Here is a 15,770-nt window from a genome sequence, read left to right as displayed (position 1 = left end):
TATTGTAGTCCCTGGGACTGGAGTTACAGAGGTTTGTGAACTGGGATGCTGGGAATCCAACCTGGGTTCTCTGGAAGAGCAACCCATGTTCTTAACTGCTGAGCTATCTCTCGAGTGCCTATTTAAAAATTAAAAAAAAAAATACTTTATTTTTACTGTTTACGTTTGTGTCTGTGTGAGTATATGTGCATTGGTGTGTGCTAGGGAAGGAAGTGTATGTACCCGAGGAAGCCAGAAGAGTGATCCATTAGAGCTGGGGTTACAGGATCTTGTGAGCCACTCGATGTGGGTGCTGACTCTGAACTGACAGTTGGTCCTTATGACAGTTAAAAAAGCAGTAAGTAAGATGGGACAGGAGAGGTAGCTCTGGTCCAGAGCTCTGAATGCTCTTGCAGGGCATCCAGTTCGATTCTCAGCAGCCCCATCAGGTACAAGTATACATACATAAGAAAGAATACATAAAAATCTTACTTAAAAAGCAGTAGAAGTAGCCTGGTGGTGGTGCACACCTTTAATCTTAGTACTTGCGAGGCAGAGGCAGGCAATCTCTCTGAGTTTGTGGCTAGCCTGGTCTACAGAGTGAGTTCTAGGACAACCAGGGGTACACAGAGAAACTCTGTCTTGGGGAAGCAAAGTTGTAGGAGAATATAAATAGGCTATTTTTTTTTTAATTCAGTGGATAAGATTTTCTCAAATAAAAATAAACACACAAGTAATGTTACCAGTGTTTTTTAGGGCAAAACCCCCAGCTTAAGCAGCTGCAAAAGGATCAATCCACTTAGTACTCCAGTTAAACAGACAGTGGTGAGACTCACACAGTAGGAAGAAGGGGTCCAGAGACCCTCAAGTTCATCTTCTAGGTTCTAGCATGAAGTTTAAGTCTAAGCAGAGAAAAAAATTGGGTCACAGGAAAGAGATACTTAGATTAAGCAGTCCTGGTCAAGGTGTGGCTCTCCCGTCATTGTCTCAGTTCTTGTTCATTGTGGGGTGGTCCATAGAAGTCCTTATCAGTTGTTATTACTTTGATTCTTTTTTTTTTTAAGATATATTTACTTATTTTATATATGTGAGTACATTGTAGCTGTACAGATGGTTGTGAGCCTTCATGTGGTTGTTGGGAATTGAATTATTAGGACCTCTGCTCGCTCCGACCCAAGGATTTTTTATTATTATACATAAGTACACTGTAGTTGTCTTCAGTACACAAAAGAGAGCATCAGATCTCATTACAGATGGTTGTGAGTCACCATGTAGTTGCTGGGATTTGAACTCAGGACTCGGAAGAGCAGTCAGTGTTCTAACCTGCTGAGCCATCTCACTAGCCCACTCTTACTGGATCATGCCCCAGTGTATAATAATAATCCTTCTGGATTATTGTTTTCATCTTGTCTGGTGAAGGTAGGCATCTGTCTTGTGAGGTTTTGTATTTCTGGTAATACAGAGTACTTGTGGGCCCAGATGAAGTGCAAAGATTCATAAGTGCCTATTTTAGTAATAAATGCATCTAATCTAAAAACCATGTTGTCACAGAGAAACAGGGATATAGTTTACTTTGTAGAGTGTTTTTGTAACATAAATAGGGTCCCATGTTTTATCCCCAGTACCTGCTCTAAACCTACAAAAAACCCAAACCAAACAACAACAAAACCTGAAGGAAGTATAGTTAAGTTTTTCATTTCCTAAGTTTCCCAGATTCAAAGAGCTTTCTTGTTTGTAAATTCCTTTTTTTTTTAAGATTTATTTATTATTATATCTAAGTACACTGTAGCTGTCTTCAGATGCACCAGAAGAGGGCATCAGAGCTCATTACAGGTGGTTGTGAGCCACCATATGGTTGCTGGAATTTGAACTCAGGACCTTTGGAAGAGCAGTCAGTGCTCTTACCCACTGAGCCATCTCACCAGCCCGAAAATTTCTAAAAAATTTTATTTTTAGTGCATTAAGATTTTTTTAACCTATTTATTTATTGGTGGCAAGGGCATTTATGTTACAGCTATACTACAGCACATGTGTAGCGATCAGAGGACAACTTGTAGGAGTTGTTCTTACCTTCAGTGTGTGGGTCCCAGGGATCAAATTGGGGCCATCAGACTTGGCAGCAAGCACCTTGCCTACTAAGCCCCTTCAGTGCATAGTTTTTGCACAGATTAAAATGTATATACAGAGCAGCATTCCTTCACTGTGTTAATGAGTTCAATCAACAGCAGAATAAATTTTCTCCTGATATGAACATGTATAGAATTTGTCTTGTTATTACTCCCTAAAAAATAGTGTTTTAAATTTAACCAGATTTTTAATTTATTTTTGAGACAAGTCTTGCTGTGTAGCCAGCCCTCTCTGGGCTAGAACTATCTGTGTAGACCATACTGGTCTACCATTTCTTTAACTTGCAGAAATCTTGTGCCTCCTAGGCACTAGGATTACAAGCCTGTGTCTCTGCACCTGGTTCTGTGTGGGACTGGGGAACCCAGGCCCTTGTCCCGCCAGGCAGGCTCTCTGCCAGCCATGCTGTGTCCCCAGCCTAGTGCTAGGTTTTTACCAGCACATAGCTTTCATTTTTTCCAAAGGCAAATATCTCAGAATTTGAACATCATTTCATTTGTTTTCTGTAAATCTTGCTTTCACAGGCTTTCACCATTTTTTTCTATTTGAGTTTGTCCTTTTAGCTACTGAATTGTAGTATTGCTTAGGACATTAAGAAATTGGTCAGGGCAGGAGAGATGGCTCACTGGTTAAGAGTATTGACTGCTCTATAGGTCCTGAGTTCAATTCCCAGCAACTACATGGTGGCTCACAACCATCTGTGAAGGGGATCCGATGCCCTCTTCTAGTGTGTCTGAAGGCAGTGACAGTGTACTCACATGCATGAAATAAATAAATCTTAAAAAAAAAAAAAAAGAATTGGTCAGTTGTTGGCATATATATTTTGTGCAAGAAATTTTTAATAGTATTTTTCTAGTTGCCATATTCATGTTATTTTAAATAACTTTTAGAATTTAAATGCAGATAGTAAAATAGTGATTACAAATAGTGTAATATTGACTATCTAGCTTCCACCCAACCTCAAAATTGAGTGTATTGTTTACCAGGCACTGACGTGGCTTATCTCTAATTCTCACTATTCTCTTCATGGCTGTTTCTTATGTGAAGGTACATGCTTATGGCTCATAGAAATGAGATAGTGTGCCCACAGTACAGAGCTGTTTGTGCACAGATTGGACAACCTGAGCTCCTACCACATGTACACTGTGGTTGTTGTATGCCCATATATATACACATAATAAATAAATGCAGTAAAATGTGTTTAGTATGTAGGAGCAAGAGAGGAGGTACAAAACAAGAAGTGAAAATTGAGTTTCCTCTCTTAACATAAATCTGAGGTGGCTTGTGAAGTCCTCACCTGTGATGGGGCAGATACTTCTGTGGGCCTGTGCGTTTCTCTCTTGTGTTTCACAAATGACATTAGAAAATGTTACCGTAAGCTTTGCGTTGTGGTGCACTCTTAGTCCCGGCACTGAGAGGCAGAGGCAGGCAGGATCTGGGTGAGGTGGGGTGATCCTTGTTTCCATAGGGAATTCCAGGGCGGCCAGGGCTACACTCTGGGGTTATAGGCATGCATCACCACTGTCATGCTAAAATTCTTATTTTCAAATAGCAGTGGAAGACCAAAGAATTTAAGCCAGACTGCAGTAGATTTGGATGTAGCTGTAAGAGGCTGAAAAGCATGGAATGAGTCCTAAAGGGATGCGTCATGAAAAAGGGAACTCATTTAAAGTTTGCCTTCTGAATTTTGTTTCCTTGTTGTTCAGAAATGCCTAGTCTAAAGAAATGAAAAAGCTGCAAAAGGGGTTTTAATTGCCATCCTGTCTGGAGGTTTTATAAAACTCAGTGTTCAGATTAGAAAACGTAAAAAACATAAGTTTTACCATTACTTGGGCCTTATTTTTACCATATAACAGATTTGTCTTTTTATAAAAGTTGTGTGTGTTCATGGTTATGAATGTGGATGTATGAGCTCAAAAGGCAATCTGAGGCATCAGCCCTCACCAGCCACTTTTTAAAAACAAATTGGTCCTCACATTGGCATGACAAGTGCTCTGTCCCTGAGCCAGGCTCCCCAGTCCTGACAGCAGCAGAAAACCCAGAATGCAGTTCCTGGGACTTTCCTAGGAAGAACATTAGAGACACTATTCCAGCTCATGGGGCTCTTTAATACTGAATAGGGCATTTGTAATAGGGGTGCTTTTCTTTTCAAAGTTCCATTATAAGCAAAGTGGAAAGAACATTAACGTTAATGCCTGATGTAGGAGGACCCGACTGTGGACAGCAGAGGAATGAACGAGCCAAAGGTTTATGAAATGGTGTATTGTGTTTCTTTCTGACCATCAAAAATACCTAAGCAAAACTAAAATTACCTTGTATGCTCAAAAAGTTAATATACTTGTTGTTCAGCCGGGAGTGGTGGCACATGCCTTTAAATCCCAGCACTTGGGAGGCAGAGGCAGGCGGATTTCTGAGTTCGGGAGGCAGAGGCAGGCGGATTTCTGAGTTCGAGGCCAGCCTGGTCTACAAAGTGAGTTCCAGGACAGCCAGGGCTACACAGAGAAACCCTGTCTCGAAAAACCAAAACCAACCAAACAAAACCCCAAACAAACAAACAAACAAACAAAAAGATACCTTGTTGTTCTGGAGACAGCCCCAGTCTGGATTTCTTCCTGGCAGTTTAAAGATTTATGCAGACCCACAGGGAAGTAACATTTCATATTTTCAACATCATAGCTGACAAAATTTGTTCCTATGGCTGAGATGAATAACATTTCTTGCTTTGCTTCAGTATTAGTGGGCACATTAAAAGGTCTCTGTTAATATTGACAAAGTCTGGCTCACCACCCCTAGTTTTATTTTAGAATGCTTTAAAGTGGGGCTGGCGAGATGGCTCAGTGGTTAAGAGCGCCGACTGCTCTTCTGAAGGTCCCGAGTTCAAATCCCAGCAACCACATGGTGGCTCACAACCATCCATAACGAAATCTGATGCCCTCTTCTGGAGTGTCTGAAGACAGCTACAGTGTACTTACATATAATAAATAAATAAATCTTAAAAAAAAAAAAAGAATGTTTTAAAGTATTAAGCCATATAAAGAACTGGAATGCATATATTTTAACATCTGCATTTAGAAGCTTTGGGTCTATTTCCCCAGTAGTAATTATGCATTACTGTTTTTCAAGGTAGATTTTAATTGAGGAAAAAAAGACCATGAGCACTTTAAAATAAACACAGCAGCAGCATTTTAGTCATTGTACACTGATGTCAGAGTTCTTCCATAGGACACCAGGTGGAGTGCTGGCAATGGTAGAATACACATCCCTGGGTTTTGAACACTCAAGACCACTGTTGACCTTCACAGTTTACTAGCTGTGTAACCTGAGTGTGTAACTTCTGAGCCTATAAATAGAGCAGGTAGATGTAATTAATGGCATATAACATAGTCTTTAATAGTGAATTTCTGAGATAAGCAGGACGCCCAGCTTCAGCGTTCAGCTGTTCACATGTGTTTCCTTATTAATCAGTTTCCAGGACAGATCAAGGCAGAAGGTTTTACCCTCATTCCCCAAGCATCAGTAAGCGACCTTGCTCCCTCCCTCCACGCCCCCATACAGAATATGAAGGTTTGTTTTTTTTTTTTTAAGTACACTCTTTAAACTAGGATACACAGAATCATTTAATGTAGCAGTACTTTTTGCAAAAGTAGATTATATAGTACTTGGGAAATGCAGGGAATAATCTTACTCTTTAAAAATTAGACAGCGGGTGCCTGAAGCTCAAGCAGCCTTCAGAATGGAGGCAGGGAATGTTGTGTGACACCAGAGAGCTTTGCTGTAAAAGAAATGACTTGGCTGCAAGCTGTCCCTGTGTCAGTCCTTTCAAGTGGGTCTCAGATGCTACAAGAAAAATGGTTGGGTGGACTCTCAAGCAACCAGAGGCCCGCTTCCTAGTCTCTTTCATTCTTTATGTGTGTACATATGTGGGCACATGTGCCATGGCATACATATGGAGGTCAGAGGACAACTTGAGGAAATTATGTAGGTCCCACAGATGGAACTCAGGTAGTCATGCTTGGGAACGAGCATCTTTACTTATGAGCTATCTTGTCAGCCTCAATGCCTCCTTTAAAGACTGTTTTAAAATGAGTTCTGCTAAGGTTTTATAACTAAACCAATTAGGGCACTTGTCTGTCTGTCTGTCTCTCTCTCTTTTTTTTTTTTTTCAAGACAGGGTCTCTCTGTGTAGCCCTGGCTGTTCTGGAACTCACTCTGTAGACAAGGCTGGCCTCGAACTTAGAAGTCTGCCTGCCTCTGCCTTCCTAGTGCTGGGATTAAAGGCGTGCGCCACCACACCCGGCTGCCTCCCACTTTTTGTTTGTTTGTTTGTTTTTTGTTTTTTGTTTTGTTTTTCGAGACAGGGTTTCTCAGTGTAGCTCTGGCTGTCCTGGAATTCACTCCGTAGACCAGGCTGGCCTTGAACTCAGAAATCTGCCTGCCTCTGCCTCCCAGGGCACTTGTCTTTATGGGAAGAATAGTGCTGTATGTGAGTGCTAGCTGCTGTGGGTCTGCAGAGGTGACTTGGTGGCTAGAGTACTTGCTGCTTTTGCAGGAGGCTGGAGTTTCCCAGCACCCACGTTGGACAGCTCACAACTACCTGTGACTCTGGCTTCAAGGGAGCCAACGCACTCTTCTGGCCACCCTGGGCACTCATTCGTGTGGACACAGCCCACACACAGACACATAGAGTAGTGGGATAAGTCTTTTTTTTTTTCCCTGAGAGAAAATATGGAATGTTTCAGATTTGCATACCCACTGTGCAGAAGCCATGCCAATCTTCTCTGTGTCGTCCTAAATTTAGTGTGTGTGCTGACAAAGTGCGCATGTTATAAATCTTGAAAAAGAAAAGATGAATTTGGGCTGGAGAAATGGCTCAACGGTTGAGAGCACTGATTGCTCTTCCAGAGGTCCAGAGTTCAAATTCCAGCAACCACATGGTGGCTCACAACCATCTGTAATGAGATCTGACACCCTCTTCTGGTGTGTCTGAAGACAGCTACAGTGTACTTATAAATAATAAATAAGTAAATCTTTAAAAAAAAAGAGATGAGTTATAACTTGGGTGGCTATTGTTCATCTCCTCTCCTGTAAATCTTAAAGATTGAAGTGAAAATTAGTCCTCTATTTTCTGTTATTAACTGTGAGTGCATTCTTTCCTCAGACATTTTAAATTATACTTGACATCAAGTACCGAACGCTTTTCACAAAACTTGAGAGTCGTGGTGGTGGACGGGAAAGAAGAAAGCGAGTACAGCGTGAAGTGGCAGAACTTCTTCAGTGGTCACGTGGTTGGTGAGTGTGGAAGCTGTTCTGTGATTCTTTCCGGCTGTTGTGTCTGTCACTTTCTGCAATGATGGAAAACCTGGCATAAACAGAGGCAAGAGGATTTATGTCAGTGAGTGGTTTGTGAGGTTTTGGTTCATGAGGCTCTGGATCTGAGGTGAGATGAACCATGGCAGAGTCCTATGATGGAGGAGGTGGCTCACCTCACAGGCCAGGAAGTGTGGAGAGAAGAGAGGACATAGGGACAAGGCACATCCTTCAAAGGCATGCCCCCCAAGACCTCTTCCAAGGAGGTCCCACATGTAGTTAGCCTGCTCAGTTGTGAATTCATCAGTGGGTCAATTCCTTGATGAAGTCTGGAGGCATTTTTAGGTCCAGACCATCCATAGGTCTCTAGCTTTAATGTAATTACAGTCTTTTTTATACATAAAGTTATGATATATAAGAAAATTCTAGGGCTGGCAAGACGGCTCAGCAGGTAAGAGCACTGACTGTTCTTCCAAAGGTCCTGAGTTCAAATCCCAGCAACCACATGGTGGCTCACAACCACCCATAATGAGATCTGACGCCTTCTTCTGGTATGTCTGAAGACAGCTACAGTGTACTTATATATAATAATAAAGAAATCTTTACCAAAAAAAGAAAGAAAGAAAATTCTAGTGGGAGGAAGTATGTATCATTTAGCATGTTGTTTAGCTAGCCCCCCTTCCTTTTTCCCTCTCTTCCTCCTTCTCTCCTTCCTTACCTCTTACAGTAGCCCAAGCTGGCCTCCAGTGCACTGTTGTCTTATCCTGCATGAATCCCATGTGAAGTTCTGCACCTGGCTAAGTTTGATTTTTACTTTGTTTCTATAAGAAGGAAAAGGAAATTGCCTTGCCTTGCCTTGCCTTGCCTTTCCTTTCCTTTTTCCTTGCCTTTCCTTTTTCCTTGCCTTTCCTTTTTCCTTTCCTTTCCTTTCCTTTCCTTTCCTTTCCTTTCCTTTCCTTTCCTTTCCTTTCCTTTCCTTTCCTTTCCTTTCCTTTCCTTTCCTTTCCTTTCCTTTCCTTTCCTTTCCTTTCCTTTCCTTTCCTTTCCTTTTTCCTTTCCTTTTCTTTTTCCTTTCCTTTTGCCTTGCCTTGCCTTGCCTTGCCTTCCCCTTCCCCTTCCTTTCCTTGAGATAGGGTTTCTCTGTGTAGCCCCAGCTGCCCTGGAACTCATTCTGTAGACCAGGCTGGCCTAGAGCTCACATATCTGCCTGATTCCCAGTTGCTGGGATTAATGTGTATGCCACCATGCTCAGCTAACTTTCCTTAGTTATTTGTTTTTTGAGACAGGGTCTCACTAGGTAGCCTAGGCTGACCCACAACTCATGACAGTTCTCTTGTCTCAGTTGCCTGACCACAGAGATTATAGACTCTTGCTTCTTTCCTAAACAAATTTAGGTTAAATTATGCAGAGGGGAAGTGGGTGTTAGGTTACCTGACCTGTTTCTCCTCTTGGGAAGACTGAAGAGCTTGGCCTTTTCAGGATTGTTTCTTGTTTGCAGAGCTCTCATCTAACAAGGTAAAGGCTATGCTGATGAAGGGTCTGATTTTTTTTTTTATTGTCAACCATGCATAGGTTATTATTTGATAATCTTTCTTTTGTATTTATGTATTGGTATGTGTGTATGCATCCTATACACACATGGAAGTCAGAAGATAACCTATGGGAGTTGGTGCTCACCATGTGTGGGTCACAGGGCTCTAGTTCAAGTCATCAGGCTTGGTGACGAGGCTCTTTAGGCTGAAAGACCCACAAAGTGAGAACTCCCCTACGTTCTGACTCAGGAGAGGCCACACCCCAAATCACTCACAAGAAATGGTTTGGCCTTGATGCAAACCACAAGAGAACTTTTTATTCCAGGCGCGCTCTGGGGCCCACAGTTGTACAATACGTGGGTAGAGTACCATAGACCCCGAGTAGCTGGGAAAGGGGATATTTAAAGGAAAAAAACCACAACCCAAGGGGGTAGGGAGGGCATTATTCGAAAATATCAGTGAATACCAGTGAAAAATCACAAGGGGGTACTAAAAATCACAAGTGGAGACTCCCTGCTTCTCAAGATTGTTCTCAAGATTTTAATCTAACTTTTGTGGTCAGCCAGGTCCTGGAACAGGGTAACCTGCATTCTTGGTGCTAGGGGGTCTGAATTTTTCCTGGTCTTTCAAGGCCTGCTGATTCATTTTCCTGGCCCTGAAACATATTTTTGATAATAAAAACACTTTTCTTTTCCCCCAAGGTGAGCCTGACTCTAGGGTTCTAGCCCACATAGGAGATGATGATGTTACAGTGAGAATCAACACAGATGGGGCAGAATATAACGTAGAGGTAAGTCTACAAATACAGGGTTGTATTTGGGGGTATGAGTTTGAGAGAGGGTCTCTTATAGCCCATGCTGACCTTTAACTGGCGTTGTAGCTAAGGTTGGCCTTGAACTCCAGATCTTCTGCTTCTTTTTGGAGTTGTCTTTCACTCAGCAGCTTGTCTTTCTAGTTGATACAGAGCTTCTTAGTTGTTTAAGATGCAAAGGCTAATTTGTACAGCAGGTCAGCCCTGCAGTCCCACCTGGGAGGCTCAGGCAGGGAGATTGCTGTGAGTTCTCTGCTTAGCACTCAGGAAGGATCACTGTAAGGTCCAGGCCAACCTGGGCCACATAGTGAGCTCTGAACCAGTTTGAGCTACATAGGGAGACCCCAGGGTGCTTTAAGAAACCTGATCCTAAATGCTGCAATTATGCCTTGGTTCCGTGCCAGTGAGTGAGCCCTGGGCCTCTTCATGCTCCCTGAGAGCTTAGCATGCACTCATTGCTATACACACCAAGTATGGGTAGCCATATTGTTCTTCCTGCAGAACTGGGTTCAGAAAATACATAGTTTGTCATCATATGTTTTTCAGCTAACAATATAACTATGAAAATCTTTTCGGGTTAATAAATATAGATCTAAATGGAGGTTTTTTTTTTTTTTTAGTGAAGGCTCCCTAGTAGATCATTGTTTAGCCAGTCCTCTGTTATATGATCAATTATTGTGCTTTAATTTCTTGAAATAGAAATGTCTAGCATGAACAGCGTTGAACACACTTTTGGGTAGATATGTTTAATTGGGATGGTCTGGGTGACCAGTCTTAGGTCTCCATTGTTGTGTTGTTTCCTTTTGTTTTTGAGATTGAGTCTTTCTGTGGCTCTGTAGGAGGCCACTTTGCCTTTGTTAGGGTTTAAGCATTCTCAGCAGCTTGTGTGAGGGTTCATTTGTCTACAGTCTCACATTAATGGGCATGAAGTAGTGACTTATTCATTTTCTTATACATCATAACTCTATGGATAAAATCCTTCTTACGTTCTTCACAGCTGAGACCAGTATATTTACAGAAACCTTTGACTTGTGAGCCCTTTGGAGCACATGGGTTGTATTTCTGTGACCTGGTCCCGTGTTCTGAATGCAGACTCTTCTAGCATCATTGTTTCTGTGGTGCTGGGGCTTGGCATCACGGATTAGAACAAACAAAGGGCTGCTTTCTTAGAAACCAATAGAAGGCTTAGGCGTAGTGTTAGGAGTTCTCAGTCATCTCTTTTAAAGAAAGTTTTTGCTGTATGTAAAGCCCGTCAAGTCACTGCAGCGTGACCACTGCAGCAACACTGGAGTAGAGGAGGCATTACAGAAACATTTTAAATGGGCTTATGGAAAAGGAAAGACTTTTTGTTCTTTAGTAGTTTTTACAGAAATATGCATAAAATAATGAATAGTTGTAAATTTATTTGCAGTATAGAAACTGTAAGATTAAACAAGCACTTTATTCTATAAGAAACAATATTATCCAAGAACAAAGAATGTTGTGAGAATTTTATTTAATGTTTAGAAGGTGGTCTTGGGTTTTTTTGTTTTTGTTTTTCATTTCATCATCTGTGTTTCCCTTTTTAGCCACTTTGGAGGTTTGTCAATGATACTAAAGATAAACGAATGCTGGTGTATAAGTCTGAAGATATCAAGGATTTTTCACGTTTGCAGTCTCCAAAAGTATGTGGTTATTTAAATGCAGATAGTGAAGAGCTGCTTCCAAAAGGGCTCATAGACAGAGAGCCATCTGAAGGTAAGACTTACAAATATATTTCAGGTATGACATATGCACATCATACTGTTTCTGGCAAGGTGTTTGTTAATTGTTAAAAATAGCATGATTATTAAATGTATTTTTTAAAAAGATTTATTTATTTATTTTATGTATCTGAGTACACTGTAGCTATCTTCAGACACACCAGAAGAGGGTGTCAGATCTCATTATGGATAGTTGTGAGCCATCATGTGGTTACTGGGAATCGAACACAGGACCTCTGGAAGAGCAGTCAATGCTCTTAACTACTGAGCCATCTCTCCAGCCCCATGATAAATAAATCAAATGTTTGGTCTGAAAATACAGTTTTGTTACAGAAATTCTTAATTCTATTTCTGATCATAATAGTTGAAAATATGCCGGGTGTGGTGGTGCCCGCCTTTAATCCCAGCACTTGGGAGGCAGAGGCAGAGGCAGAGGCAGAGGCAGGCGAATTTCTGAGTCAAAGCCAGCCTGGTCTACAGAATGAGTTCCAGGACAGCCAGGGCTACACAGCAAAACCCTGTCTCGGTGGCGCAGGCATTTAACCAGCACTTGGGAGGCAGAAGCAGGTGGATTTCTGAGTTCGAGGCCAGCCTGGTCTACAAAGTGAGTTCCAGGACAGCCAGGGATATACAGAAACCCTGTCTGGAAAAAAAAAAAGAAAAGAAAAAAAAAGTTGAAAATACTAGAAAATAATAGGTGCAACATAATTGTCTTAAAAGAGACTAAGGAAGGAAACAGGGAAATGGTCTAAGGGAAATTCTGTACTTTGTAGACCTTCAAAAACAGCAAAATGCTATTTCTGTAAAGTGATCTTAGAGCTTGTAAGAGATTAGTCAAGTGGCAAGAGAACCCTGTGGTGTTTTTGTTTTTGTTTTTATACAATCCAAGAACACCTTTGTAGGGGTGATACCACTCACAGTGGCCTGGGTCCTCTCATATAAATTGTTAATTAAAAAAAAAATGCTCCACATACTTGCCTACAAGCCAGTCTCATGGAAGTAGTTTTTCAGTTGAAGTTTCCTCTTCTCATATGATTCTCTAGTGTGTGTCAAGTTGACAGAGTGGCTAGCCCACTGTACGTGAGTATGTCTGTGAATGTTTCTGTATATAGCTATTTATAGGTATTCACATGGGTATGTGTGCATATCTGCACACTCCATAAACACACTTTTGCTTGTGAGTAGAGGTAAACATTAAATAGCCTATTTGTATCAGGGAGCTGAGAAGATTGCGACCCTATGTTGATGATCTTAGAGATGCCTCCAAATACCCTGGGTTGCTTATATTTTGATTATTTTAAACAAGGTCTGCTCTGCAGCTCACTATGGCCTTCAACTCTCCACCTCTTGCCTCAGCTTCTGAAGTGCTGGGATTACCTGTGCCATCACACTTGGCTCCCTATTACTGAAGTTTTAATGTACAATTACCTTCATTTTTTTTTTAATTTTATTTTTCTAACTTTATTTTTTATTAACTTATAGACTTCTAAAAGAAATGATCAGTGGCTTTATTGCCTAGTGATGATTATATTACTATATTAAACATATATGAAAAATTCTTTCCTTTTGTGGTAGTGGGTTTAAACTGGGTTCTTGCATATCCCAAGCCCCATTGGTTTTGGATTCAGCAATTTTAAACCTTATATTACTTTTTTTTAAAAAAGACTTATTTATTATTATATCTAAGTACACTGTAGCTGTCTTCAAATGCACCAGAAGAGGGCGTCAGATCTCATTACGGATGGTTGTTAGCCACCATGTGGTTGCTGGGATTTGAACTCAGGACCTTTGGAAGAGCAGTCAGTGCTCTTAACCACTGAGCCATCTCTCTAGCCCCTTATATTACTTTTTACTTCCTGTCTTTTTCCCAAAATTTTTTTTTTTTTAAAATTGAGACAGGGTTTCTCTGTATAGCCCTGGCTGTCCTGGAACTCACTTTGTAGACCAGGCTGGCCTCCAACTCAGAAATCTGCTTGCCTCTGCCTCCCAAGTGCTGGGATTAAAGGCGTGTACCACCATGCCTGGCTCTCCCAATTTTTTATTACTCCTCCTCCTCCTCCTCTTCAAGATACCACTAAGGACAGATGTTATGAGTATTGTCTTCGTTCTTGGGAGGCAGAGGCAGTAGGATCAGAAGTTGAAGGACATCCTTGACTACATAGGGATTTGAGATCAGCCAAGGCTGTAATAGACCCTGTCTCCATCCTTCCCCTTGAAAAAAAAGAAGATACTTTTAATAATATTACGCTTAAATAATGTTTCAGAAAAATATTAGAACTAAGTGTTACTATAAAAAACCCTCCTTGTTTTGATGAATTTTAATTTAATAGTGCATACAAATTCATATAGAGTTTGTTCGTCGAGTGAAGAGACGAGCTGAACCTAACCCCTTGAAGAATACTTGTAAATTACTGGTGGTAGCAGATCATCGATTTTATAAATACATGGGCCGTGGAGAAGAGAGCACCACTACAAATTACTTAGTAAGTATTTGATTATGTACAGGTTAATTTAGCAAGTCATTTATGTGGGTAAATGAATCCTATTAAGAGAAGGCTGCAGAGATTTACATACAAGCAGGCCGGCCCCAGATACTGTTAATCCCCGTTGCTTTCAGGGCCATTCGCTAGGATCTTTCGTTTCTATACAGAAACTATAGTTTCAAAACTATGAGGAAGTGTTCTGGTTTAAAATTACTATTTTCTATAATTAGACATGAGCTCTTTACAAACGTTAGTATCACATGCACAGATTTATATTTGAGGATAAAAAAATGTATATTTGTGAGAACTTGTGTGTGGTTTCTGCTTGTATCTATTCCACAGATATTTGTTATTGTCAAGTTACAGAGATAACCTTAGGATAGAATATGAAATAAGTGAGACCCTCATAGCCACAGTTAACACTGGGGCAGAGATAGGAAGGAAAGATTAAAGAAGTTTAATATCTGTCGTTCTGGGGAGCAAGGGCTCTTGCACTGAGCTATATCCCCAGCCTGACAGGGAACTTTTAGCATCAGCAACTAAAAATTTAAAGTCAAGGAAATGATTTTCCCTGGAATTGTTTTGTTTCTCAGTATGACACCATTCATCTTGGTAACTTGGCACTGATTAAAATGTTGTCATTGAGGGAATAGAAGTGAAGGCAGCTATTCATGTACAGCAGCCTGATGCAGCAAAGACAGCTTTCTTATTGCCGTCTTTCCATTCTCTCCATTTTATTCCAGCTCTCCCACAGCCTTCTTTCCTCTCCTTCTGTCTTGGATGAATAGGAGAATAGTGGGAGTCATTGTAATTCTTGTTCATAAGCAAGAGAGTCTTTCTTAAAAATCTTTATCTGGGGTTTGTATTAAAGGACTCCTTGTATTTTACTTCTTATTGTATACCATGAATGTGAGCATACTGTGAGGTTCACTTTTTCAAAGTGCATTTCTCACTGCTACTTAAAGCAAGGAACTCTTCCTTCATAGCTGGAGCACGCCTGCTAACCCGTTGTTTTGAATAGATACTCTTCTTTGAGAAAAGATAAGTAGTTTATTTTTCTGATGTAGTAATTATGCTCTGCCTCTATCATGGGAACATAAATGATTATGCACACACACACATGCCCCCATACATATGAAGACCATGCACATACATACACGTGTTCCCCCCAGGCAAAAAGATGGAAAATAAAAAGGCAGTCATCACCATTTTCCCTGTTCTAGGGCTACATTTCAGGCACTCGGGACAGAGTGACGACCGACTGCTTTTTAGAGTTTTTGGTAAATCAGTGACTTTATTTTCTTCTTTTCTTTTCTTTTTTGGTTTTTCAAGAGACTATTTTCATAGTTGGCTGGGATGTCAGTATTTAAGATGCCTGAGGTTAAGGTAGACAGTAACAGTCTTTTTGTAGCAGTGTTTGGCTCTAGGGGTAACTTCTTGATATACCCCTCAGTGGTAAAGATTGGTTTCTCAATGCCAGTTTTCATAATCTTGGATTTTTCTCCACTAGATGCCTATTCTAGTAGGTTTTACTACATTGCAAAGAGTGGTAGAGTTCTGCATAACTTCACCTTTTCTATCCACAGATAGAGCTAATTGACCGAGTTGATGACATATACCGGAACACGTCGTGGGATAATGCAGGGTTTAAAGGGTATGGAGTGCAGATAGAGCAGGTACTCATCAGCCGTAGGCCTTGTGCTGATCCATGAGGTCACATGTGTAAAGATATTTCTTCCAAAACCTTCCTGAACATTAACCATAGACATTCTCATTTTGTGAAACTTTTTTT

General features: G+C 40.8%; 1 protein-coding gene and 1 pseudogene across 6 annotated transcripts in view; one reads left to right on the top strand and one right to left on the bottom strand.

Moving 5' to 3' along the window:
• Nucleotides 1–15,770, top strand: part of Adam17 (a disintegrin and metallopeptidase domain 17) — a 50,124-nt gene that overhangs the window by 12,358 nt on the left and 21,996 nt on the right. For 3 of the 6 annotated variants that reach the window (NR_120376.1, NM_009615.6, XM_030246530.1), the window contains 5 exons: nt 7,262–7,392; nt 9,644–9,732; nt 11,322–11,490; nt 13,845–13,978; nt 15,565–15,654. Coding sequence is in view for 4 of the 6 variants with exons in the window: in NM_009615.6 (NP_033745.4) it covers nt 7,262–7,392; nt 9,644–9,732; nt 11,322–11,490; nt 13,845–13,978; nt 15,565–15,654 (613 nt within the window). In the remaining 2 variants the exon portion in view is untranslated. Of the gene's footprint in view, nt 1–7,261; nt 7,393–9,643; nt 9,733–11,321; nt 11,491–13,825; nt 13,979–15,201; nt 15,259–15,564; nt 15,655–15,770 lie in introns of all 6 variants that reach the window. The other 3 variants (NM_001277266.1, NM_001291871.1, NR_102380.1) reach the window with 3 other exon arrangements.
• On the bottom strand, nt 6,823–6,923 carry Gm22766 (annotated as a pseudogene).

The sequence above is a fragment of the Mus musculus genome, chromosome 12 (genome assembly GCF_000001635.26).
Source record: "Mus musculus strain C57BL/6J chromosome 12, GRCm38.p6 C57BL/6J".
NCBI classification, from domain to species: Eukaryota; Metazoa; Chordata; class Mammalia; order Rodentia; family Muridae; genus Mus; species Mus musculus.
This window is presented reverse-complemented; position numbering and strand designations above follow the sequence as displayed.